Here is a 25,633-nt window from a genome sequence, read left to right on the forward strand (position 1 = left end):
TTTTACATGTTTGACTTCTGGGTTAGTTTTCGTTTGAGGAGACTATCCCAAGACTGAATTTGCAAACCATAGTTCTAGAACAGAAGATCCACCTGCTATCCTTAGCATTACCGTCCATACATTCTTTAAAGCAGCAGGAGGCATTGATCTCATTCCATAGGAAGGTTTTCTTTCTTTCTAAGATCAGTTCAGAGATTCTAAGGGAATCGTGATGGTTAAAAATGGCTTGTAAAGTGAAAGTTGCTCAGTCGTGTCCAACTCTTTGAGACCCCATGGACTGTAGCCTGCCAGGCTCCTCTGTCCATAGAATTCTCCAGGCAAGGATACTGGAGTGGGTAGCCATTCCCTTCTCCAGGGGATCTTTCCAATCCAGGGATCAAACCCAGATGTCCTGCATTGCAGGCAGAATCTTTACTGTCTGAACGACCAGGGAAGCACAAGAATACTGGAGGGGCTTAGCTATTTTAAATTCAGATTATATCCGAAACTTAATGGGAAAAGAACCATTTTGTACTATATTTTGTATATATTTTGTATTATATTTTGTATATATTTGGGAATTATTAGGTGGTTCTTTGTGTTTTGCTAAATTGTTTATATTAAATATATTGTATATATTTAATATATACATATTTAATATATATAATTATGTTTAATATATACAATTGTGTTTTGCTAGATTGTTTATATTAAATATTGTATATATTTTGTTTATATTTGGGAATTATTAGATGATTATTTGTGTTTTGCTAAACTGTTTTCATCCCCACATTGCCCATCCCCCACAGCAATCCCAGGTTATTAAGTTTGGAGCATATACCATCTACTATCCTAATTATAAGTCTTTATCTAAAACATGAAAAACAGTTTGGTCAGAATTAAGATCAGTATTTTCTCTATTAGATTCCTAATCTGTTTTCATTTATCTGTTTCCCCTCTCCACCCCCATAAACATCTGTATAGAAACTTTGTGCTATTGTTCCTTTTTTAAAAAAACCTTTGGTTTGTAAGAATGATTTATTAGATGTTCACTTTTTACTTAGTTGAATAGGAGTCAGCTTGTCACATGAATTCTGTTTTTCGGCAGCTTCAGGCAGCCAGGTCCATGTTTCTAATCTCCCACGACACTGGCATAATTGGTTTGAAACTAGAGCATCCTCTTACTTTTGCTAAGTAAAGAACTGGCCTATCATAGAAGGTTCTGCTGGGGCTAGAGATGATCTTGTGGGTGTAGATATCTGTGTGCTAAGTATATTTTGAGAAAATCTTCGCAGGTTAGTAATTCTAAACCTTTCTATGACTCTCTAACCTCTTTGAGAATGTAATGGAAACTATAGATTGTCCCTGCTTAAAGATGACCATATATGTACCCATAAAATTTTACATAGAAAATTGTCCCATTTGTGGACCTTCCCTCACACAGATTCCGTTGCAGGCAGATCAGGATATTGAGAGAAGATACTTGTGCTTCTTGTTTAAAAACTTGTGTAAAAACAATGAATATTTCACAGAATTCAGAGATAGCATACTTAACATATAAACCAAAAAGTTCTGGGAACATTCTGTAAAGGTGGCGTGAACCTTAGCTCTATATTGGGAACAAGGAAGTAATTGAGAATCGTTGTCTTAAATAGCAGATTAATTTATTTCTCAATCTATGTAAGAATGAATAGAGTAAGGAACTTCCCTGGTGGTCCTGGGGCTAAGCCTTTGTGCTCCCAATGCAGAGGGCCCAGTTCAGTACCTGGTCAGGGAACTAGGTCCCACATACCACAACTAAGACCTGGTGCAGCCAAATTAAAAAAAAATAGAATGAAAAGATTGAGAGTGTACAAATTATGTAGCTGTCTTGGTTTTTCCTGAAAGATTGCACATTTAATTTAGAAATAAATGTTTTTGTGAGTTTCTAAATAGTATTCTAAGCACATGTGGATATAATACAAATATTATTATTATTCAACATCTTCAGTTTTCAGAAACTAATGGAATACTTGAACTTGGTGGACAAAACTTGATCCTGGAGCTTGACTTTTAGCATTTTTCAGTATATTCTGCTGAGAACCAAAAAAATGTTTTATAGACAAATACATTTGGGAAATACCATATATTATATTGGGCTTCGCAGGTGGCACAGTGGTAAAGAATCTGCCTGCCAGTGCAGGAGATGCAGCTTCAACCTCTGGATTGGGAAGATCCCTGGAGGAGAAAATGGCAACCCACTCCAGTATTCTTGCCTGGAGAATCCCATGGACAGAGGAGCCTGGCGGGCTACCATCCATAGGGTTGCAAAGAGTCAGACGCAACTGAGCGCACACACATATATTTTCTTCTTAAAAAGCTACAGTCCTTATTAGCTTTGAGATGTTCTGTATAGAGAAAACTTAGTTGTTTTCATTGAAGAATGATTGCTTTTACTGAATTTCATTGTTTTCTGCCAAATATCAACATGAATCATCCATAGGCATATACATGTCCCCTCCCTCCTGAGCCCCCTCCCCACCCCTCCCCTCTAGGTTGTTACAGAGCCCTGATTTGAGTTCCCTGAGTCATACAGCAAATTCCCATTGGCTATCTGTTTTACATATGGTAATATAAGGTTCCATGTTACTTTCCAAAATTTCTTAAATGTATTCAACCCCAGAGCACTCCCCCCTCAACCCCCCTGCCCCCGCCAGCATGCTTGAACAAATGACTGGAGATGTTATAAGGACAACTACAGGTTGGTAGTTGTGACTACTGAAACTCTACATTGACAAAATTATTTATTTTGATCCTATTTAAATGCATTTATTCATAATATGAAATGTCTAGTTTTAATAGTTGTTGCTGTTAAGTTTGACCATCTTTTAGATTAGTTATGAAACAAAAATATCAATGAGATCATCTTTTAATAAAGGAAATTAAAGTTGTTCTTTATTGTTTAGGTTTTGTTTATCAGAAACCAGTTGTCCACAAGAAGATCACTTCCCACCCAATCTTTGTGTGAAAGTGAATACAAAACCTTGCAGCCTTCCAGTAAGTCCTAAAAGCTATTTTTCCAGTGCGTTGCCAGCATAGCTAGCAAATAAGTCATCACAGCTGTTGTTAATCATAGTTTTTCATTAAGAAAACATCTTTATTTTGGATGTATATTCATGTGACTGACTAAAACACTTGTACCAACTATGTACAATTAACAGCTGTGACATTAGCTATGGAGACACTCTAGGACTTGGAGTTGGGTGTGGTAGCTTTTAGTATTTTATTTAATTTTGGGATGAAGAGATAGTTTCATCAAAATCTCAGATGTATTCTTGTGTCTGAAACCTTGTGGTAGATGGGAGATTTGAAGACTGGTGTGCATTTAACAAAGGAGTGGGTGCTATTGTTGCTCACCTTTAAAATAGTCCTTATGTGTTTATCCAAGCTGTTTATGAATTCAACCTGATTCTTAAATTCTTATAGATTTTTAAGTTCTATCACCAATATTTTTCTCAGGCTTACTATAATGAGACTGTAGGGTATTTTAGAGAAACATACAGAAAACTCTTACAAGTGTTTGCTTCTCCACTTTTAAGTGAAAATACTCATATTTTCTAATATGTAGTTTGTAGGTTTTTTTTTTTAAGGAATGGAAGTTGAAATGGTTGTGGAAGTAATAAATAGAAATGTTATATTTCGTCCTTAGGGTTATCTTCCACCTACTAAAAATGGTGTGGAACCAAAGCGACCCAGCCGACCAATTAATATCACCTCACTTGTCCGATTGTCTACAACTGTACCAAACACCATTGTTGTTTCTTGGACTGCAGAAATTGGAAGAGTGAGTAAATTTTGTTTCTTCCAGAGTTTTGTTTTATAAGGAAGGGTTAATCTCCATGGCTACTTGTGCTTATCTATAAATAAAATGGGCATAAAATGAGTTGCCAAAGGATTTATTTTTGTCTCACAATGAATTTTCAACATGTTCCCATTTTAAAAATGGGATCTTGCAATATTCAGTGTTTTATAACTTGATAACTCTCACTAAGTATTTTCATAAACATCTTCCTATGTCATTTCATGTTCATCTGCATGATTTTAAACGTCTACATCATATTCCAAACGAGTATCTATAGTGTAGCCCGTTCCCTATTGTTGAACATTATTTGATTCTTTACTTCAGAGAGCGTTTTGAAGACCGTCCTAATAGCTCTGACTTTGCACACACATAGTGCTTTCTTTAGAGTAAATTCCCTGAAGTGCAATTCCTGAATCAAAGACCATCAGAATTTAGAGAAATTTTGTGTTCACTGGCAGATTGCCTTACCAAAAGATGTAAGATTTATTCTCTGACTTTCAGGTTTTTTTCATATGCCTGTTGACTGATAACACTGAGTTTTATCTTCTTTGAAATCTCTACTAATTTTTATAGATAAATAGTGGTATTAGATTGCTTTAATTAGTACTCCTTTTATTGTTAGTGAGATTGAACAAATTTGTGATTTTTCACATTTAAAACATATATAAATATGTTTCTCTATTGTTTTTCTTATTTTTATTGTTTACGAGTTCTTACATTACTGATTTAACCTTCTTTCACATGCTGCAAATGTTTGTTTCTAGTTTATTCCTTTTCATTTATGTGATTCCTTAATGTGTAGAAGATTTAAATTATTATGGACCCAAATTTTAACCAGTTTGTTTCTTTTTTTCTTTTAATTTCTTCTTTATCGAAGTATACTTAATTACAGTGTTGTGTTAATTACAGCTATACATCAAGGATATGTGACTCAGTTATATATAGATATATATATTTACATTCTTATTCATGCTCTTCTCCATTGCGGCTTATCACAGGTTATTGAATATAGTTCACTGTGCTATACAGTAGGATCTTATTGTCTGTCCATTCTGTATATACTAGTTTGCATCTGTGAATCCCAAACTCCTGCTCCTACCCTCTCCCATCTCCCTTCCCCTTGGCAACCACCAGTTTATTTTCTATGTCCTTGATTCTGTTTGTTTCATAGATAAGTTGGTTTGTGTCATATTTTAGATTCCACATATAAATGATACCATATGGCAATTCTTTCTTTTTGACTTACTTCCCTTAGTATGATAATCTCTAGTTGCATAGTTTTATTTCTTTATAGTGTTTCTGCTCAGCCTCTGTTGAATTTAGTCTATCTTCCCTTCCCAATCTTACGTAAATATTTGTTTATATTTTTTCTTGACTTCTGAGATTTCTTGTTTTATCTTTACATATTTAATCCATTGTAAATTTACATGTGGTGTGAAATAAAAATTTAATTTTTTAAATAGCCAGTTCTAACACCATTAACTAGACAAATGCTAATTCTGAAGTAACCATTGTTATATATTTGATTTTTATTTATAGTGTGTGTGTTTTTTCACTTTTCTGTATTGTTTTTTAGCCTAGCATTCTTTTTCTGGCACAATTTTAGAATATTTTTGATTATTACAATTTTATATGAGTTTGTGTATATTCACGAGTTCATTTGAAATTTATAGAATGTATGCTATATTCCATGTACTATACTGAAAACTGGCGGTAACACAGTGAGAAAAAAAAGTCCTGACTTGGAGCCAGAATCCAGTTTACACACAAAAATGTGAACGGTGTCACAGGAAATACAAAGAAGAGGTGCATGATGATATTAGAGTATATTAGGGCACTTTGAACTAGAGAGAGGTCAGGCAGGGCTTCCCTGAGGATGTAATGACTGAGCTAAGAGTTGAGAGAAGGGTAGAAGGAATCAGTTTGGTGAAAGGTTCAGAGCAAATGATCTTCAGAGTAGCCCACTGGCAGGTGTGAGCCTCGTTCTTGTTTTTTTCTTTTCAGGCAAGACTTTATTGGGTCCCCTGCTGCAGCAAGGAGGAGCAAGAACAAACAACAGGTTCCCTTGTTTCCTGTCTCCCTGAGGGGAGATAAGTTTGTACCTTACGCAGGGTGAGGGTAGGGGTATAATTCAGGGGTTGGACATGTGCAGTTGGGGCAAATTCTGGACAAACGATATGAAAAGACTAAAAAAACCCCACTGCCACTTCTGAAGAACCAGGAGCAAAAACAGGGTGTTGCGAGCAGAAGCAGGGTGCTGAGCATGCCCCCTGCACTCAACACGTCCAGTGGGGTGGGCAGAACACCTAAGCCACTCTTCTGGCCTGACCCCAGAGCCTAGTTTTTTTAAGAAACTGAAAAGGAGCAAGAATGGCTAGAGTTTGAGATGCCTTTAAGATACTCTGAATAGGTGGGCATATGGGCTCAGAAAAGAGTTTGGGCTAGAGAAGAAAAAAAAAAGCATTATCTGCATATTGGTGATTATTGGAGCCATAAAAGCAGGCTGACTTTGTTCAGGGAAAATGTATCAGGTAAGAAGAAGAGAGTATTGAAGACTTATTCTTGAGGAACTATATAACATTTAATACAGGTAGAAGAGAATGAACCTGAAGAGGGCATGGGGAAATAGTACCAGAGATGTGACAGAATTGAGGGTGAATATGAGAAACCAAGGGAAGAATTTCAAAAAAGGAGGAGATGATAAACAGTATTGAACAGATGTTGAGAAATAAGTATTTTTTGAAGTCTAAAAAAATACCTTTTGGATTAAAAATAGAGCATAAGCTGCTCTGGCGGATAGTGGGAGAAGCCAGATTGTGACCAGGTGTAAGGGAGGCCATGGAGATCGTGAGTTGTAGAAGTGTGGATTTGGAGATAGTTACAGGTAAGCTGGAGGGAAATGTGAGATGACAGTTGTTTATTTGCTTTAATGGGAGAGTGTTAAACATGTATAAAGGATGATGGCAAGTATCATCTTGAGAGGAAGAAGTTAAATATACAAGAGGAAGAAAGAATAGTCAATAGTAAATTTCACAGTAACTCATTGGAGCTAGGAGGGACAGCTTCTTTATTTAGTGGACTAAAAGAATGTGTGTGTGTGTGTGTGTGTGTGTGTGTGTGTGTGTGTGTGTGTGTGTGTGTGTGTGTGTGTGTGTGTGAGATTGTTACTGGAGAGATGAGTTAAGCTCTAATCTGATGACTTCCGGGTATGTCTTTGAAATAGGAAGTGCGAGAGGCCACTGAGAATGAGAGAAGAAATCAGGGCCTTGAGAAGAGTGAAATGTTGGAAAAGTAATTACAGAGAATAAGACAATTTCCCTTGCATTATTCCCCCAAATCTTTCTGGAAGTGAATGAGCTTGCTTAAAATTTGTGTGTTAACTTAGGATTAACTTATTTACGATATTCAGTGTCCTTATTTCAGGAGCTGTATGTTTCTCCATTTGTTTGAATCTTCTTTCATGTTCCTGTGTAATTTAATAGATTTCTTCTCATAAATCTTTCATATTTTTTTGATTCTTATATAGTTTATTATTATTACTGCTTCTGTAAATAGTTCTTTTCCATTGTATTTTCTAAACTTTTATTTTTTACTTATTTAAAAGTAAATATTTTTACTTATTTATTTAGTTATTGTTGAATATTTACTATTCCTATGTTGGTTCTGATAACTTTTTAGTAGGTTCCTTAGTGTTTCCAGACCGGCGGTCTTGAGTCTGAGAAGTATCATTATCTAAATAATGATAATCCTAATGCTTACACCATAATTTCTTCTTGTTCTGTTGTACTGTCTACAGCCTTCAGAACAATGTTAAATAATGTGAGCACTAGTAGACATACTTGACTTGTTCTTTATATTAATGAGAAGACGTGTCACAGCATTAAGTATTATAATGACTATTAATTCTTGATAGAACTTAATTGCATTAATAACATAATCCTGTGATCCTCTTTTTTTACTGGATATTTTTGAGAGAAATATCCAGTAAATTTTGATATTTTATCAAAATCCTTTTTGACGTCTATCACGGTTATCTGTTTTCCTTTACCTAATCAGTATGTCACTATTAGGTTTCAGTCCTTTAAAATGTTTTTTGTCTGGTGTACCTTGGGCTCCTTGTTTTTCCTCCTTTTTAAGAGGGTATGGCAGATATTTTGGGTTTGTCTGTGTGTGTGAGAGTATAACCCTCCTGGGAAGTGTATAAACACCAGGGTGTTTACAGTGAACCATGAAAAAAGTCTGAAGCTGTGGGAGAGGAGGGAAATATGGTTGCTGATAATATAGCACCAGAGGAGGGGGAGATATTCTTCCATGGGAAGTGTTCCACAGCTCAGAAAGAAAACAGTATAGTATCTTCAGTGATTTGAAGATCTCCCAGGTAAGATTTTTATGTAGACCCTGATCTAAAAGTTGGAGATCTTTTTTGAGGTAAAACATTGAAAGAAAATTATTTTTTTTAAAGCTGCAAAAGTAACTTATTAGTTTGGTTTTTGATCACTAGTTTTACTCAGCTTATGAAGATACTCTAAATAGTACATGTAGGATCTCTTACTGTTTGGGGGATTAATTTCTATGTTATTAGTTTTTATAATATAGTGGACTATAGCCCACCAGGCTCTTCTATCCATGAAATTCTCTAGGCAAGAATACTGGAGTGGGTTGCCATTCCCTTCTCCAGGGGATCTTCCTGACCCAGGGATTGAACCCTGGTCCTCCTGCATTACAGGAAGATTCTTACTGTCTGAGCAACTGAGGAAGCCCATAGTGATGGTAACCATCTTACAATATATTTTAACTCTTTGCGGTCAACATGTTGTACACTTTAAAACTTATGCAATGTTATACATCAATTAAAAAATTACAAAAGAAAAAGCTACTACAGTGCTTGAAGGAAATAAGTGAACTATATATTATAACTTCTTATCCTGCCTCAAAGTAATCACTGCATCTAGCATTTATTAAACTGTCATTGTATAGAAGTTTAAATACTTGTGTAAATACTGATACTTAATGTGTGTATCATATCTTAATAATGAAGAAAATGTCCTATGAACTCATTAGACAATTTGAAGACTCTTTGAAAGAGCGTTTAACAAAAGCATTAGTATAGTGCAGTGTATTTCAGCAGTTGGAGTTAGATAGCACTTTGAAGGGGTAGCTGGAATAGTATGACACCATCCACCTAGAAGAGATACTATACCACTATGAAGGTGGTGTTTTGTGTTTTGTTTTGTTTTGTTTTGGAGTGGGGAGTTGCTACTGAATCTTTCATGTGATATAAAATTTAATTCCATATTATCAATATATGTGGTGTTTGTTAACAGCCGACCATCTCTTTGCTTTTTTGCTTGTTATGTGTTTCAAATAGAGTGAACATACAATTTCACTTGTACCTGTGGTTCCTACTTGATCTCTCCTTAAAAATCTATATAAAACCTTAGGTGATTCTGAATACTCAGGCTGTGAGTATTTGATTTCACAGTGTTAATTAGCATTTCTTCACTTTCTGTCATACTTGAAGCATTAATCAAATAATAAAGATGAATAGGATTTTTTTTCCTAAAAGAATCTTTTTAGTTTTATATTAGATTGGTATGTTTGTTGTCAGTCTAAAATTTTGGCAAGTTTTAAGTTATTTGTTCCTCATTAATAAATTAGAAGATTTGGGACTTGCCTGGTGGCTTAGTGGTAAAGAATCCACCTGCCAATGCAGGAGACATGGATTTGATCCCTGCTGAGCCACAACTTTTGAGCCTGTGCTCTGGAGCCCGGGAGTCGCAACTCCTGAAGCCCACACACCCTAGAGCCATGCTCTGCAATGAGAGAAGCCACCTCGACAAGGAGCCCATGCACTGCAGCTAGAGAGTAGCCCCCACTCACTGCAGCCAGAGAGCAAGCCTGCTTACAGTGACAGAGACCCAGCACAGCCATAATAAATGAAGTTTTTTAGAAAGACTGTTAAAACTAATTATGTTTAATTATGGGATTTATTAATGAAAGGATGTGTGTAGTGTGTTAGTCACTCAGTCATGTCTGACTCTTTGCAACCCCATGGACTGTTGCCCGCCATACTCCTCTGTCCTTGGAATTCTCCAGCCAAGAATACTGGAGTGAGTAGCCATTCCCTTCTCAAAGGGATCTTCCTGTCCCAGGGATTGAACCTGGGTCTCCTGCATTGCAGGCGGATTCTTTACTGTCTGAGCCACCAGGGAAATGCCTAATGAAAGTAAATTAGATCTAAGTTTTTTTTAATTTAACTTTTATTTTATATTGAGGTATAGTTGATTTACAATGTTGTGTTAGTTTCAGGTGTACAGCAAAGTGATTCAGTTTTACATGTACACGTATCCATTCTTCTTCAGATTCTTTTCCATTTATGTTATTACAGAGTATTGAACAGAGTTCCCTGTGCTATTTAGTAGGTCCTTGTTGATTATATATTTTATACATGTGCCGTGCTTAGTCACTCAGTCACGTCTAGCTCTTTGTGACCCCATAGACTACAGTCTGCCAGGCTTCTCTGTCTATGGATATTCTCCAGGCAGGAATACTGGAGTGGTTTGCCATGCCCTTCTCCAGGGGATCTTCCCAACCCAGGATTGAACCCAGGTCTCCTGCTTTGCAGGCAGATTCTTTATAGTCTTAGCTACCAGGAAAGCCCAAGAATACTGGAGTGGGTAGTCTATCCCTTCTCCAAGGGATCTTCTCAACCTGGGAATTGAACCAGGGTCTCCTGCATTGCAGAAGTGTGTATATGTTAATCCAAGACTCCTAATTTATCCTTCTCACATTAGCTTCTTTGGTACTCCACCCCCTCCCCCCACCCCCAGAAAATGTATAACATGTGAACACCAATAAGTTTCTGAACTGTAAATGAAAATGTGACCTTCCAGAGGGTATTATAGGATATATTCTCCTCTTGCCAAAAGAGGGGAATGTGTTTTCCAGAGAGTGGACATAAATGAAAGTTGGAATGTACATTGGACTAGGTTAGGAGGGTCAAATCAAATGGTGTGTGAAGTTAAGATCTATAGAGAGCCACTCTGGCCTTGGCCATTAGTCCTTTGTCTTGATACCCCTACTCTTTCCTCTTGATTTCTAGTGCCACCTTTGTCACCAAGCAGGTGCATGATCATGAGCAGATTACATACATTTTTAAAATTTAAATTAAAAAATATTTTGTGTGCTTCCATTGCATCAGTCCTTTACTTAGAAAAGTACTTGCCCTACATATCTCTTACAGGCCTTCTTTGAGGTTTAAATGAAGTGGATAGTATACATTAAGAGTGCATACAAAGCTCTCTATAGCTAATAAATAGAAGATGGCCATAATTATTTTTCCTTTTGCTTCTTTCCCAGTCTCTTGATCTTCTTGATTCCAGTACCAAGTGGAAAGTGGGCCTCCTTATTTACCTCTTTTACCCTTCATAAGCTTCAGCCCTCTTTTATTCCTCTTATCCAGTCATGTACCCTTTCCTTTGCCTTGTTGATCAACTTTTTCTTTCTTCCCTTTTTCCTACTTCCATCTCTGGGTAATCCCTCTGCTGGTCATGGATATTCATCTGTTCACTTGCCAAACCAGCAGCTTCTCTTTGAATATTTAGCATTCCCTCTACTTATTGTGGTAATAGCCCAAGTAGGGTCTTTTCAAGAACTAGTTAAAGCATAGAGAGAGATTAAATGATATAAATTACCAATCTAATTTGTAATTTTTTGAATAGCTACCGTTAGTTACTAAATATGGTTTATGATGACTTTGGCATCTTATTGGCCTTGGTTTATATTTATTTTTAACAATGTTCTTTTACAAAAGTGCCTAAAATGGTTAGCTTCAAGCATAGGTAGTTAGGTAATACAGAAGCATAACAGATCTAGCTTTATCTCTTGGAAGTTGCAAAATTAGGGCAAATTCTTTTACTTCTCTACACTTCGCTTTCCTCAGCAGCTTTTTGGTTAAGATTAAGTGAATTACCATTCATGAAAACACCTGAGATAGTGTTTGGCACACAGTAGGGGTTTTAACAGGTGTTAATTTTCTTTCTCTATCATTTTGGGATTAAAGTAGATGTACCTATTTACTTACATATGTTTGTTTTCTACATCGTTTTGTTTTGTTTTTTTTCCAGAACTATTCCATGGCAGTGTATCTTGTAAAACAGTTGTCCTCAACAGTTCTTCTTCAGAGGTTACGAGCAAAGGGAATAAGGAACCCGGATCATTCTAGAGCTTTAAGTACGTATGATAATCTTGTTTTATTTATGCAGCTGAACTATTTTGGTAAAAGTTAGAATAGTATTTTCTCAACTCAAGAAATTTTAGGGGTTTTTTTTGTTTTTTTTTTTTTTTTACTAGAGCTTGTCACAGTAGATTAAAACACTGAAAACCTTGTTTTGTGAGCTAGAGTAATTCAAGACTTAACAGTAGTTTTAGGGAATTCCTTGGCAGTCCAGTGGTTAAGACTGCATGCCTCCACTACACGGGGCATAGGTTCTATCCCTGGTTGAGGAACTAAGATCCCACATACTGCATGGCATGGCCAAAAAAAAAGTTTTAATATCTTTGTCATGACCTATATTGTATAATTTATATTTTATTGATCTTAAAATTAACTTTGTAACATCAGTATGTAAACACAGAACATTTTACCAAAGCTTCATAAAAATAAATGTTCAGGAATTCTAAAAGATAGAAAGAAAATCTTGGCATATATTTTACAACAATTATTGTGTATTTAGGGTTTATCCAGGAAAAACATCCAAGGATATGTGATGACAGCATCCCTGCATTAACAAAGTAAAAAGAAAGTCAGTGGGGTGGTAGATAAAATAATGAAATAAGTTCTGCTTTTAGTCAACTATGTGGCCTTGGAAAGTCAGTCTACCTCCTCTGAGTTGCTCATTCCTCATCTGTAACAAGAAGTTTATACCATGTGATAATCTAACACTCCTCAAAATCTGCATTCTTTGGTGGAAAGCATCGTTCCTTTTGTTGTGTTGAACTTGAGAGGTAGAAAGGTGCGACTAGACTGTTCTGGCCTCAGTGCGGGTTAAGCCCAGAGGTTGACGGCCTTTCCAAAGAAGTAAGCTAAGTTCTTCCTTTATTCTCTTCTTTATAAGAGGTAGACTCTTCATAAATGAATTTGCTAGTATCTGGAGATGGGCCCTTGGAAAACAAAACTTTTACAGATGAAGGTTAGATGGCTACCCGTTAAGGACGTTCTTGATGTGAGTTGATTAATGGAGCCCCTATCAGATTTGTAGTTAGGAACATTCTGATAGGAAAAAAACTAAAGCAGTAAGACCACCTTTCCTCTTGCTTCCCTTTGTGGCATAGCTTTTATTTTTGTTCTAACCTGTTTTCATTCCAGAGTAAAAGATCCCACTACCTCTGAATATCAGTATACCCTTAAGAGTTCATTGAAGGATTTTTCTACTTTAAAGAGGCTTTTTTAAAAATGCAAATATTCTGAGTCAAGAGGAGCACACTGGTGGCTAATGCCTCTGTAGGCATTCCTTGATAGACAGTGGAGAGCTAGAGGTCTGGTTGATATCTAAGGGAGTGGAAGCACCATTTGCCAAGGCCAAGGAGATAGTGAGGGACCTAAAAGTAGAGAAGGGACCGACACCTGCTTTGAAGGAACATGAAGAGAAGAATTTTTCTTTTTTCACACTCCATTCCTAGTCATTCTCTTGAGAATCTTGGTATTTTGCCACATCGTATTAGATTCTCATTTAGTCAGAAAGTATTATTAAATTATGGGAGCCTGTGTGGAAGAGGTCAGACCAGGAAATAAAGCTAAAAGCTGATGAAGCTATTAAGTGGCACAACAGTAATAGTGAGGCAAGCTGTCTTTGTTCAAGCGTAAACTCTTCTCCACTTGTAGCTGTAGCACCATCTGGAGGGGGAGTGGAAAGATGAGCCTAGAGTTTCTTTACTGGCACAAACTACTGTTAGCCACTGTTAAGCAGGAAAAGCTACTTAACTCAAAAGTTGTTTATTTCATCTCTGATGCATCCTGGAAGTAGAGAATAGTAGGAGATTGGGTAGAATTTTTGTCACACTTTATGTCTTATCTTAATTGGCCTGGGGAACCAACAAAACATTCACTGGATCTTACCAATAAAACATTTGTCCTGATTGACTAAAGAACAGATTGTTTGCCTTTATGCTATCTCTAAAGAAGTAACTTTCCTGGTAAATTAATTATGTAATTAAAAGATTGTGTGAAACAACTTGACAGAAGAAAATGTTGGTGGATATCTCAGATATTTTGAAGGATCTAATTACCTCCAAATATGTTCATTTTAAGTCATTCTTATCAATAAATTCTACTGGCAAAAATAAATCAGACATTATTCCTGAAATAAAGTCAATAGTATTTAGGCTTTTCACAGAGAAATCCACTCTCTGGTTCATTTGATTTAGTAGATTTTTGTATTGTGGTTTCTACCTTCATGTAGAGTTTTCCCATCATAACTATCACAAAAGAGTCCTTTACTAATTCTTGGTCAGGCTCCTGTCTCCGCTTCTTTTTCTCCTGAGCAGACGTTTTAAACCTTGGCCATACTTAAACAATATTCCCTCTCTTTCAACACACTGTCAGTGTAAGAAAACTGGTGCTATATGACTTCTCTAAATTGTCCATTTCTTCCTTAATGTCACCATAACTTCATTCTTACTCATCCTTATTTATTCTCTTCAATCTCAGGAGGAAATGTCCCTTTTCCTGCCCAATCTTAATCTATTGATTGATTCATCTCAGTCAAGAAATTGTTTAAGAGCCTACTGTGTTCCAGGCACAGGAGAACATGGTATTAAGCAAAACATGCTGTTTCTGCATCCTTGAGAAGTTTGCAGTCTGATGGGAAAGACAAAATTAGATGATTGTACAAATCATTAATGAATTACAGTTGTGACATGTGTCGTAAAGAAGAAAGACAGGGAACTCTGGAGGTAACAGCAGGAGAACATAGTCCTCTGGTGCTGTGATGTTTAAGGCAAGATTATAAGGATGAGGAGGAATTAAACCCCAAGATAGGAGAATATATCAAGAGACAAGGCTAGTGGGGTTGGAGTGGAGAGAGCAAAGGAGGAAAGTGGCCAGAGAGAGAGCCATGCAGTGAGTTCTTATAGGTGATACAAAGGTAAATGACAGAAAACCCTTAAAGGATTTTTAAGCAGAGCAGTATGACCGGATATGGGCAATGAAAAGATCACTTGGGAGACTGAATTGAAGAGGGGCTAGACTGGTGTAAGTGAGCCGGTTAGAGACACAATTGTACAGAGATGGTATCTTGAACTGGAGTAATAATGATGAAAATAGAAGTTGATGTTTTGAGAGATGTTGAAGGGGAGAATAGTGGTTATGTGTGGGGAGCGAAGAAAAAGAAATGAAGAAGGAGTTCTGGGTTTCTTACTAGGCACCAGCTTACATGGTAGTGCCATTTACTCAGATGGAAAACAGTGTTGAAAAGATCAGGTTGCAAGAGCAAGATCAGAGTCCATCCTTGGACTTTTGGTATTTTAGATACCTATGAGGCATTCAGATGGAGATGCCCACAAACAGTATTACGAGGCCTGTCTGCTCACTTGTCTGCTCTCTGTCCTGTATTTTCAGTTCCTTCCTTTCCACAGGCTCTTTCTGTCAACCTTCACTGTCAAGTCTTTTGCATCCTTTAAATAATACAAAAGCAGGGTACTCTCTAGGAACCTGTGTTCCTCCATTCTCATCCTAGTTTCCCCAAAGAGTAGTCGACACTTCCCTTTCTACCTCCTCAAGGCAAACCATTGTCGACTTTTAACTCCCATCATTCCACTGAAACTACTCTTGCAGATATCACAAGTGACAATCTGATTGCAGAATTTAGTTTGTTTTTTCAGTTTATAACTTAGGTATTTTTGCTACATTTTGTGCTAACAACTTTCCCCTTGAAATTCTTGTTTCTCTTCTCAGTCATTTGCCTTCAATGGATTCTCTAAAGGGAAGCATCCTAAATGTTTGTTTTCCCTGGGTTTTTGTCCTTGGTCCACTTTTCTACATACTTTTGCTAGAGATTATCACATTCACCTTTGTGGTTTAAGTTAGCACCAACTCCCAAACAAATATTTTCATTCCAGACCTTCCCCTGAATTTCAAATGTAGATACATGTAGCTGTCTTCACTGAAACATACCACTGTTTCCTCTAATTCAAGGAGTGAAAACTCACAAGTTCTATCAGACATAAACCCTAAATATTTCTCAACTCTTGTCAGTTTTCTCTCCCTACCATCACTGACCTCATTTAAGCTCTTATATCCTAAGTTTATTTCAAAAACCTATTCTTGAATTATATATTCCTCTCCTTTCTTGGCCCCCCCCCTTTTCCTATCTCTCTTCTGATAGCAATCTAAATGATTAATATGACCTAAACTTACCTATTTTTTTTTTTTTTTTGCAATCCATGGCTTGCTAACACCAGTGGAATAAAAACTAACTTTGAGGGCTTCCCTCCTGGCTCAGTGGTAAAGAATCCACCTGCCAATGCAGGAGACATAGGTTCAATGCCTGATCCCATGTGGGAGGATCCCACATGCCATGGGGCACCTAAGCCTGGACGCCACAACACTAAAGCCTGCATAGCTAGAGCCTGTGCTCCTCAACAGGAGAAACCCATATAGCACAACTGAAGAAAAGCCGGCGCAAAGACTCAGCACAGCCAAGAATAAAGAAAAATTTAAAAATTAAAAAAAAAAAAAAACAAACAACTAACTTTGTTAGGATGACGTAAACATACAGTTTCCATGGTGTGGCATCTGTTTATTACTTTCTGATGTCATGTGTATTCACTCCTCTCTCATTCTTTATATTCCAAAGATAATGAATTCTTTCCTTTTCCTCTATACCGTGTCAGTATTGTTCTCTGTGACTCACATTTCCCTGTTACCTCCTTTGCCTAATTCTAGTTATCCTGCGTGTTTCACTTTTTCCCAGAGGCATCTCAGAACCCCCAGAGTTGATGCATTGAATTTCAGCTAGTTTCCATTACAATGCATTAGAGATGCTCTCAACTAAGTATCTTTGCTCCCATCTAGATTATGAATCCCTTTAGGCAGGAATTTAATCTTATCTTTCTTTGAATTCCTAATGCTTAGCTCAGGGTCTGGCACATAGTAGACCCTAAGACTTCCGTTAAGTAAACTGATGAGAAGAGATCTTGAATGAAAGATCACATCTCTGTGCCTCTTGTTTTCTTGTTTATAAAATGAACGTGATGGACTTAATTAATATATTCAGTTGTTTCCAGCCTTAAAAGTCTAAAAAGGATAGAAAATTTTTTTAATCTAGAACAGCACTAATAGAATGTTCTGTATCAGCACTGTCCTGTCCCGTGTGGTAGCCCCAGCACCATGTGTGTGTTGAGCACTTGAAATGTGGTAGTGCGACTGAGGATCTGAATTTTAAATTTGGTTAAATTTAAATAAAACCACATGTGACTAGTGGCCAGCTCTCATAGCACAAGACAACAGGGATTTTCAAAGATTAATTTTAAAGGTGGCTAACTGTAACTTTATTATGGGTCATAAAGGAAAATACTGTTACTGCTGCAGCTCACAGTGACACAAGGAAACTTGAACTCCTGGAAGGCTTATCACATGTTGGTTGATGCAGCAGGATAAATATCATGTCTTGTTTTTATTTTTCATTCCCATGCCCACAAACAATGAATACTTTACTTACTTTGTCTTTCCTCCATACTTTCTTCTGAAATTTAACATAGTGATTCCCATCCCCTACCTTCAATATTTTGGTTGTGTTTATTGAAGTTTACAAGCAGTGAAAACTCACCTTTTTAAGTGTCCATTCTGAGTTTGACAGGTATATGCAATCATGAACCACATGTTACAATGAAAACATGTAACATTCTTCACCCCAGAAAGTTCCTCTATGGACCTTCACAGTTTGTCTCATTTCTTCTCCCCTACTTCCCATAACCATTAATATGATTTCTGTCTCTGTAGCTTTTCCTTTTCCAGAATTTCAGATATTTGAAGTCCCACGTGTAGCCTTTTTTTTTTTTTTAATTATTTTTTATTGAAGGCTTCCCTGGTTGCTCAGATGGTAAAGAATCTGCCTTCCATGCCAGAGACCTGGGTTCGATCCCTGGGTTGGGAAGATCCCCTGGAAAAGGGAATGGCAACCCACTCCAGTATTCTTTCTTGGAGAATCCCAGGGGCAGAGGAGCCTGGTGGGCTACAGTCCATGGGGTCACAAAGAGTCAGACACGACTGAGTGACTAACACACACAGTTTATTGAAGTATAATTGCTTTACAGTGTTGAACTAGTTTCTAGTGTACAACAAAGTAAAACAACTATACATATGCATACATCCCCCCTTTTTTTATTTCCTTCCTATTTAAATCATCACAGAGCATTGAGTAGAGTTCCCTGAGCTATGCAATTGATCCTCATTAGTTCTCCATTTTATATATAATATCAATAGTGTATATATGTTAATCCCAATTCATCCCACCCCCTGCCTTTCATTTCTGATTTCTTTCACATAGTATAATCCTTTTAGGTTTGTTTGTGTAGTTTGAGCTCTTTATTACTGAATAATGTTCCATTTATTGGTACTGTAATTTGTTTATCCATTTGTCAGTTGATGGACATTTAGATCGTTCCCAGTTTTTTGTTATGAATAAAGTTGCTGGAAACATTTACATTTTGCATATGAATATCTCAGTTTTGTGAACATACGTTTTCATTTCTGTTGGATAAGTACTCAGGACTAGGATTGCTGGGTCACAGGGTAAATGGTATGGAAAAGAGATTGGCAGTTTCCTATGAAGTGCATATTCCATTTTTGCATTCTGTCCAATAAGATTTGAGATTTTGAGTTTTTCCCCATTCTCACTAACAGTAGGTATTGTCAGGCTGCTTTGATTTTGCTATTCTGATTACTGTGTAGGTGATATGTCATTTGTGGTTTTAATTTGCACTTTTCTAATGACTAATGATGTTAAACATCTTTTCATGTGCCTATTTGCCATCCTTCCAGCTTCTTTGATGAAATGGCTCTTCAAATTTTTCCCATTTCTTTTATAGTTTATGCTTTTTGTATACAATGAAATCTTTGCCAAATCCAAGATCACAAACATTTTACTTCTAGAAGTCTTATTGTTTTAGTTTAGGTCTGCAGTTTATTTTACATTATTTTTGGCTATGCTAGGTCTTCACTGCTGCATTCAGGCTTTCTATAGTTGCAGCAAGCAGGGGCTGCTCTCTGGTTGCAGTGCATGGGCTTCTCATTGCAGGGGCTTCTCTCGTTGTGGAGCACAGACTCATGGCACACAGGCTTAGTTACTGCATGGGCATGTGAGCTCTTCCCAGACCAGGGATCAAACCCAGGCCCCCTGCGTTAGCAGGTAGATTGTTAACCACTGGATCACCAGGGAAGTCCCTACAATTTATCAGAAATTAATTTTTGTATGTGATGCAAAGTAAACTTATAGGTTCATTTTCTCCCCATATAGATACCCAGTTGTTCCATAACATTTGTCAAAAATACTAAATTTTCCTCCATTTAATTACCTTGGCACCTTTGTCAAAAACCAATTGATGATAGGTATATAAATTTATTTCTGGACTCCTTCATTATCTTCCATTGACCTATTTGTCTATCTTTATACCAGTAACACAGTCTTACTAACTAAAGCTTGATAGTAATTCTTGAAATCAGGTAGTCCTCCAACTTTTTCTTTTTCAGAATTGTTTTGATTAAATATAGTATATAAAAAGGTAATGCATAGTGATCAAATAGTTTATACAGGGATATTAGGGTCATTACATATTTTTAAAAATCTGTCATTATAATTCACCTCAGCAAACTAAAAAAAAAAAACAAACAAATCATATGATCATCACCATAGATTCAGTAAAAGCTTTTGGTCACTTTTTCAATATCCATTCATGATAAAATTCAGCAAAGTAGAGACAAGGGGGTTGTTTAATGTATGAAAGGGTATTTTATAAGAAGCCTTTCGCTAATATCATATTAAATGGCAAAAACTTTACCCCTAAGATTGAAAATAAGGCAAGAATATCTTAATATGTCTGTTCAGCATTGCCCTTCAGATCCTAGCCAGCACAATAATGTAAGAAAAAAGAAACCGATTAGAAATGAATAATAATTATTTGAAGATGACATAATTGTGTAGGGAAAAAAATCCCAAAGAATCTACCAAAAAAAAAGCTACTTGAGTTAATGTGTGAATTTATATGGTCAGTTTATAAAAATTGTAACATCAAAAAAATGAAGTACTTAGGGATATATTATGCAAAATACGTGCAAGATTTGTATGCTGAAAACTATAAAACACTGGTAAGAGTAACTAAAATAAGACCTGAATAATGGATAGATACATCATGTTAATGGATCAGAACACTCAGTATTGTTACTGGAGAGATGTCAGTTCTCTCCAGTTTGATCTTTAGGTTAAATTCAATTAAATCAAGATCCTCAAAAAGTATCTTTACATGAAAGGATTGAGTGAATCTATAATGGCAAAGGTGAAAAAGCAAAGCTTTTCTTAAAAGAAAGTGACAGACTGATTCTAAAATAATTTCAGAAAAATCTTTCACCTCTGAAAGAAAATGAACGTGCAAATCATATTTTATTTTGTTGCAATAGCTAATATTTTTTCTCTCCCTCCTGAACCTCCCTCCCACCTCCCTCCCCATTCCACTCAATAGCTAATATTTATTGAGAATAATGTTGTTATTTTAAAGCATTTGTTTGTATTAACTCATTTAATTCTTAAAACAATGCTATGAGCTACTTGTATTATTCTCATTTACAAGATGATGAAACTGAGGCACAGAAAAGTGACTAAGGCTGAATTATAACCTAGGCTGGCTCTAGACTCCTTGCTCTGAACCATTGCCTCAGGTTGCCTCTCCTTTTTCATTTCTGTTCAGAGTACTAACGCTGAACTTCGTATAGACAGAACCTAAAGTCAGTTACTGTTGCCTTGCTGTTTGTACTGCTGTGTGGGTATTAAGAGGGGTGGTTGTAAAATGGTTAGTAACCACATTTATCATATGGTAGTTGTCACCTTTAAGCAGATACTATTCATTAAATGTATCTTAAGAAAGGATTAAGATTGGGTCTATAATGGCAAAAGCACGTTTTTCATAATTTACTTATATAATTAATTAGCATACGTGATGTGATAACTATTTTCCAGACAAAATCCATGGATTGTATGCCTTTTTAGATGTGATAGCCTACAAGTTAAGTAGACTTTAAATTTACGGAATTTCTAGGCCATAAAATTACTTTTTAGTATGTCATCAGAATCACATCTGGAACTTTTTATTAAAAAACTACTCATTTGTATCCCTCTTCTCCATTTTGATTCAGTGGGCAATTATAAATTAGAAAGCTCTGTAGGTAGCTCTGATGTGCATCTTACTTGAGATCCACTAGTTTATGAAGACAGTTGTATAGAGTATCTAAGATTTGGACCACTTCAAAAAAAATACGCTCATCAAGTTTAATAAAGGCAGGATTCTTAATTCTTATAAATGGCTATTAGTTTCATAGACATCTGTTCTGAAATTATTCTTCTTTATCCAAGTACTTTTCCCTTTTCTTCTCTCTGTGTATCTATGCATATCTGTGCTTCTACCCATCTATAAGTCAACTGTCTGGTCACAATCAGTTGTGCCTCAGGTCTGAAATTCTGTGATTAACTATGTCCACAACTACTCCGCTTGGGCCCCCTTACACATATAGACTTTAAAGTTACTGTGAAACAGTTTCTAAAATTATTTGAATATTATATTTAGGTGTATTCTGTCGCACTTCTGTGTTGAAGTTTAGTTGACGTTCTAGGGGTTTCAGAAGTAACCTGAATGTCACACTGGTTTGCAGATGAGAAGTGTAAGATCCTTGTTGTATTAAACTGACCAAGAGTAACAGAATAGCTTTAAAAGTAAAATTACCAGTGCTGCCTCTCTTAAGAACCACAGGAAATTTGAACTGAGAAGACTTAGAGATTATATAGTGTGGTTGTTATTTTCCAAGAAGTTAAATTAATCTCAGAGAGGAGGATTGACTTACCCAAGATAGTGTAACTTATCAGGTTATGGGTAAATAAATATAAAACTCAAATAATTATATGGTTTTAAAAAAGGCAGTTGAACTTTTTTTCTTTTTACAATATGAAATTAGGATTAATATGTTTACAATAAATATTTTTATTATCTGAGCTTTGTAAACATTTATACATGTTTTATAGTTTTTATTAGTTTCTTTTAAAATAATATTGTCATAGTTTAAAAGAAAATATTTATCCAGTTTCTTAGAGTTATAAAAGAAGGGTCTGCCATCATTTGACTATGTTAAACTGCTTATATAAATTCCTTTTATGTTAGTGCAGTGCAACTTTTGTTTTGTCGGTGAGAAATAGGAAGCTTACAGGAAGTGTAGTCAGTCTATAGATAGGTATACAGTCATTTTCCTTCCTTTGCTTATTGTAGAGATTATAAACTATAAATTTTTTTTTTCATTCAGTTGATTGGAAAATAATTGAGCAGATTATTCTTTAGTGCCATTTTTTTAAGTTTCTCATTCTTTTTCTTGTGTTGCATCAATGATACATCTTTAACAAACTTCTTTTGTTTGTTTTTTTCTTTGATGAATGTCAGTTAAAGAGAAGTTGACTGCGGATCCAGACAGTGAAATAGCTACAACCAGCCTGAGGGTTTCTCTACTATGTCCAGTAAGTGCTAACTAATATTTGGTCTCCAGGAGGTTTAGTACATATTTTCTTTTTTTTACTAAGTATTTCCAGTATTTAACAAATTCTGTTACCTTGAAACATATCCACTTGTTAAGAGTTGATGAAAAATAAAAGATATTATGTAGTCTTAGGATTTGAAATCTAAACAAATTTATGTCTATAAAATTTTCCATTCTTAGTTATATTTAAATATTGATTATGGTTATTAGATGACTGTTTCTCAGACTTAAGTGTAAAATCTCCAAATGAGGCATGTTTATCATTTCAGTGTATTTATTGCAGTTTCATTTTATTAAATAGTATGCTTCTGAATAAAAATCTGGCCATGATTTCTCATACATTTAGCTTAACCACTTTGCCAGCAATGACTATAACAAGAATTAAAAACTATTGTTTAACCTGAATAATTGAATTGGTATGCATATAAAAATCAACTAGACATTTTTAAACCAGAAAATGAGATCAGTTTCATTCATTTGTATAAAATAAATATAATGTCTAAGTGAAAACTGGTAGTGAAAATGTTTCCAAAAATGTGTTGTTAAGGTTTGTTGCTTAACTAATTTGATGTTAGGTCCACCAATAGTAGAAGTGGTAGTTGAATGTTGCTTTCATATAAAAATACATGAAAAACTAAAAGTAAGTTACATTTTGATTGTCTGTTGTTCTGTAATGAATCATTTAAATTGGGAGAAAATATGAAAAATAAGAGGACTCAGCTATTTCCTCATTTGCTGGGATTGTTCAGGCAAGTCTGATATTGAAGGCTTTTAATACTGAAATCCTACTAATCTAAGATGAATTTATTCTTAAAAAACAAAAATTTAAATAAAAATTGTTTTATTTGTCTTATATCTTAGTCTCTTATAATTTATAAAACCTCAACACAAGTGTGAAAAACACACCTCAACACAAAAAGTAATGGCAGAAGTCAGTAGCTCAAGAATTAGTTTATAATACAATACAATATAAACACAGCTTAAAAAAAAACTTTTGTTAAGAGAACTTCTGTTCACTATTAAGCATCTGTAAATTACAGAAAAAATACAGTGAAATTAAGGAAAACTACCAAACCTATCATTTTGTATATATCCTTCTATCTTTTTTTCCCTTACTATGGCCAGTCCTTTTTATAGGGAAAATATTTTGACTCCAGGATTTTTCTGTTTGTTTTTTGTTTGTTTGGGTTTTGGGTTTGTTTTTGTTTATGTTTTTCTGCCATGCCACGTGGCATATGGGATCTTAGTTCCCCAACCAGGGATCAAACCTGTGCCCCACTGCACTGAAAAGGCAGAGTCTTAACCCCTAGACTGCCAGGGAAGTCCCTGTATAATTATTTTAAATTCTTTCCCATGTATATGATTCAGTAGTTGACAGAACTGAAGGGAGAAATAGACACAAACACAATAATATTAATAGTAGTAGACTTTGATACCCTACTTTTGGTTATTGATAGAACAACCAGACAGAAGATCAGTAAGTAAGCAAAGAGCCTAATCAACACTGTATACCAATTGGACCTAACAGATATACTGCACCCAACAAAGCAGAATATACATCCTTCTCAAGGGCACACAGAACACTCTCTAAGATAGAGCATGGGTTAGGCTACAAAAGAAGTCCTAACAAATCTAAGATTAAAATCATATACAATATCTTCTTTGATCACAATGTGATGAAAGTAGGAATCAGTAACATGAAGAAAACAGGAAAATCCACAGACATGTGGAAATTTAATAATACATTCTCAACCAATGAATCAAAAGAAGAGGTCACAGGGAATTTAGAAAATATTGGAAGACGAAAATAAAAATACGGTATACCAAAATTTACAAGATGCAGCAGAAATAGTAGGAAGAGGAAAGTTTATAGCAGTAAATGCTTACATTAAAAAAGAAAGAACTCAAATCAACAACCTAATCTTGTACCTCAAGAAACTAGAAAAACAAACTAAAGCTGAAGTCAGCACACAGAAAGAAATAAAGATTAGAAAAGAGATAAATGAAATAAGACACTAGAAAAACAGTCCAAACAAAAATCACAAGACTAAGAGTTGGTTTTTGAAAGATCAACAAAATTGACAAGCCCTTAGCTAAACTAAGGAAAAAGAGGAAAGATTCAGATAGCTGAAATTAGAAATGAAAGAAGAGACATTATAACAGATGTCACAGAAATTAAAAGGATTATGAGACTGCTGTGCCAACAAATCCTGAAAGATGATGCTGTGAAAGTGTTGCACTCAATATGCCAGCAAATTTGAAAACTCAGCAGTGGCCACAGGACTGGAAAAGGTCAGTTTTCATTCCAATCCCAAAGAAAGGCAATGCCAAAGAATGCTCAAATTACCGCACAATTGCACTCATCTCACACGCTAGTAAAGTAATGCTCAAAATTCTCCAAGCCAGGCTTCAGCAATATGTGAACCGTGAACTTCCTGATGTTCAAGCTGGTTTTAGAAAAGGCAGAGGAACCAGAGATCAAATTTTCAACATCCGCTGGATTATGGAAAAAGCAAGAGAGTTCCAGAAAAGCATCTATTTCTGCTTTCTTGACTATGCCAAAGCCTTTGACTGTGTGGATCACAAGAAACTGTGGACAATTCTGAAAGAGATGGGAATACCAGACCACCTGATCTCCCTCTTGAGAAATCTGTATGCAGGTCAGGAAGCAACAGTTAGAACTGGACATGGAACAACAGACTGGTTCCAAATAGGAAAAGGAGTATGTCAAGGCTGTATATTGTCACCCTGTTTATTTAACTTATATGCAGAGTACATCATGAGAAACGCTGGACTGGAAGAAGCACAAGCTGGAGTCAAGATTGCAGGGAGAAATATCAATAACCTCAGATATGCAGATGACACCACCCTTATGGCAGAAAGTGAAGAGGAACTATAAAGCCTCTTGATGAAAGTGAAAGTGGAGAGTGAAAAAGTTGGCTTAAAGCTCAGCATTCAGAAAACGAAGATCATGGCATCCAGTCCCATCACTTCATGGGAAATAGATGGGGAAACAGTTGAAACAG

At 35.8% G+C, this 25,633-nt stretch overlaps 1 protein-coding gene across 2 annotated transcripts in view; it reads left to right on the plus strand.

Moving 5' to 3' along the window:
• PIAS1 (protein inhibitor of activated STAT 1) overlaps positions 1-25,633 on the plus strand; it is a 127,596-nt gene that overhangs the window by 79,469 nt on the left and 22,494 nt on the right. For both annotated transcript variants that reach the window (XM_005893297.3, XM_070377340.1), the window contains exons 5-8: positions 2,925-3,015; positions 3,668-3,802; positions 11,947-12,052; positions 22,514-22,587. In XM_005893297.3, the coding sequence (XP_005893359.1) occupies positions 2,925-3,015; positions 3,668-3,802; positions 11,947-12,052; positions 22,514-22,587 (406 nt within the window). The remainder of the gene's footprint in view (positions 1-2,924; positions 3,016-3,667; positions 3,803-11,946; positions 12,053-22,513; positions 22,588-25,633) is intronic.

This window comes from Bos mutus, chromosome 10, assembly GCF_027580195.1.
Source record: "Bos mutus isolate GX-2022 chromosome 10, NWIPB_WYAK_1.1, whole genome shotgun sequence".
Classification (NCBI taxonomy): Eukaryota; Metazoa; Chordata; class Mammalia; order Artiodactyla; family Bovidae; genus Bos; species Bos mutus.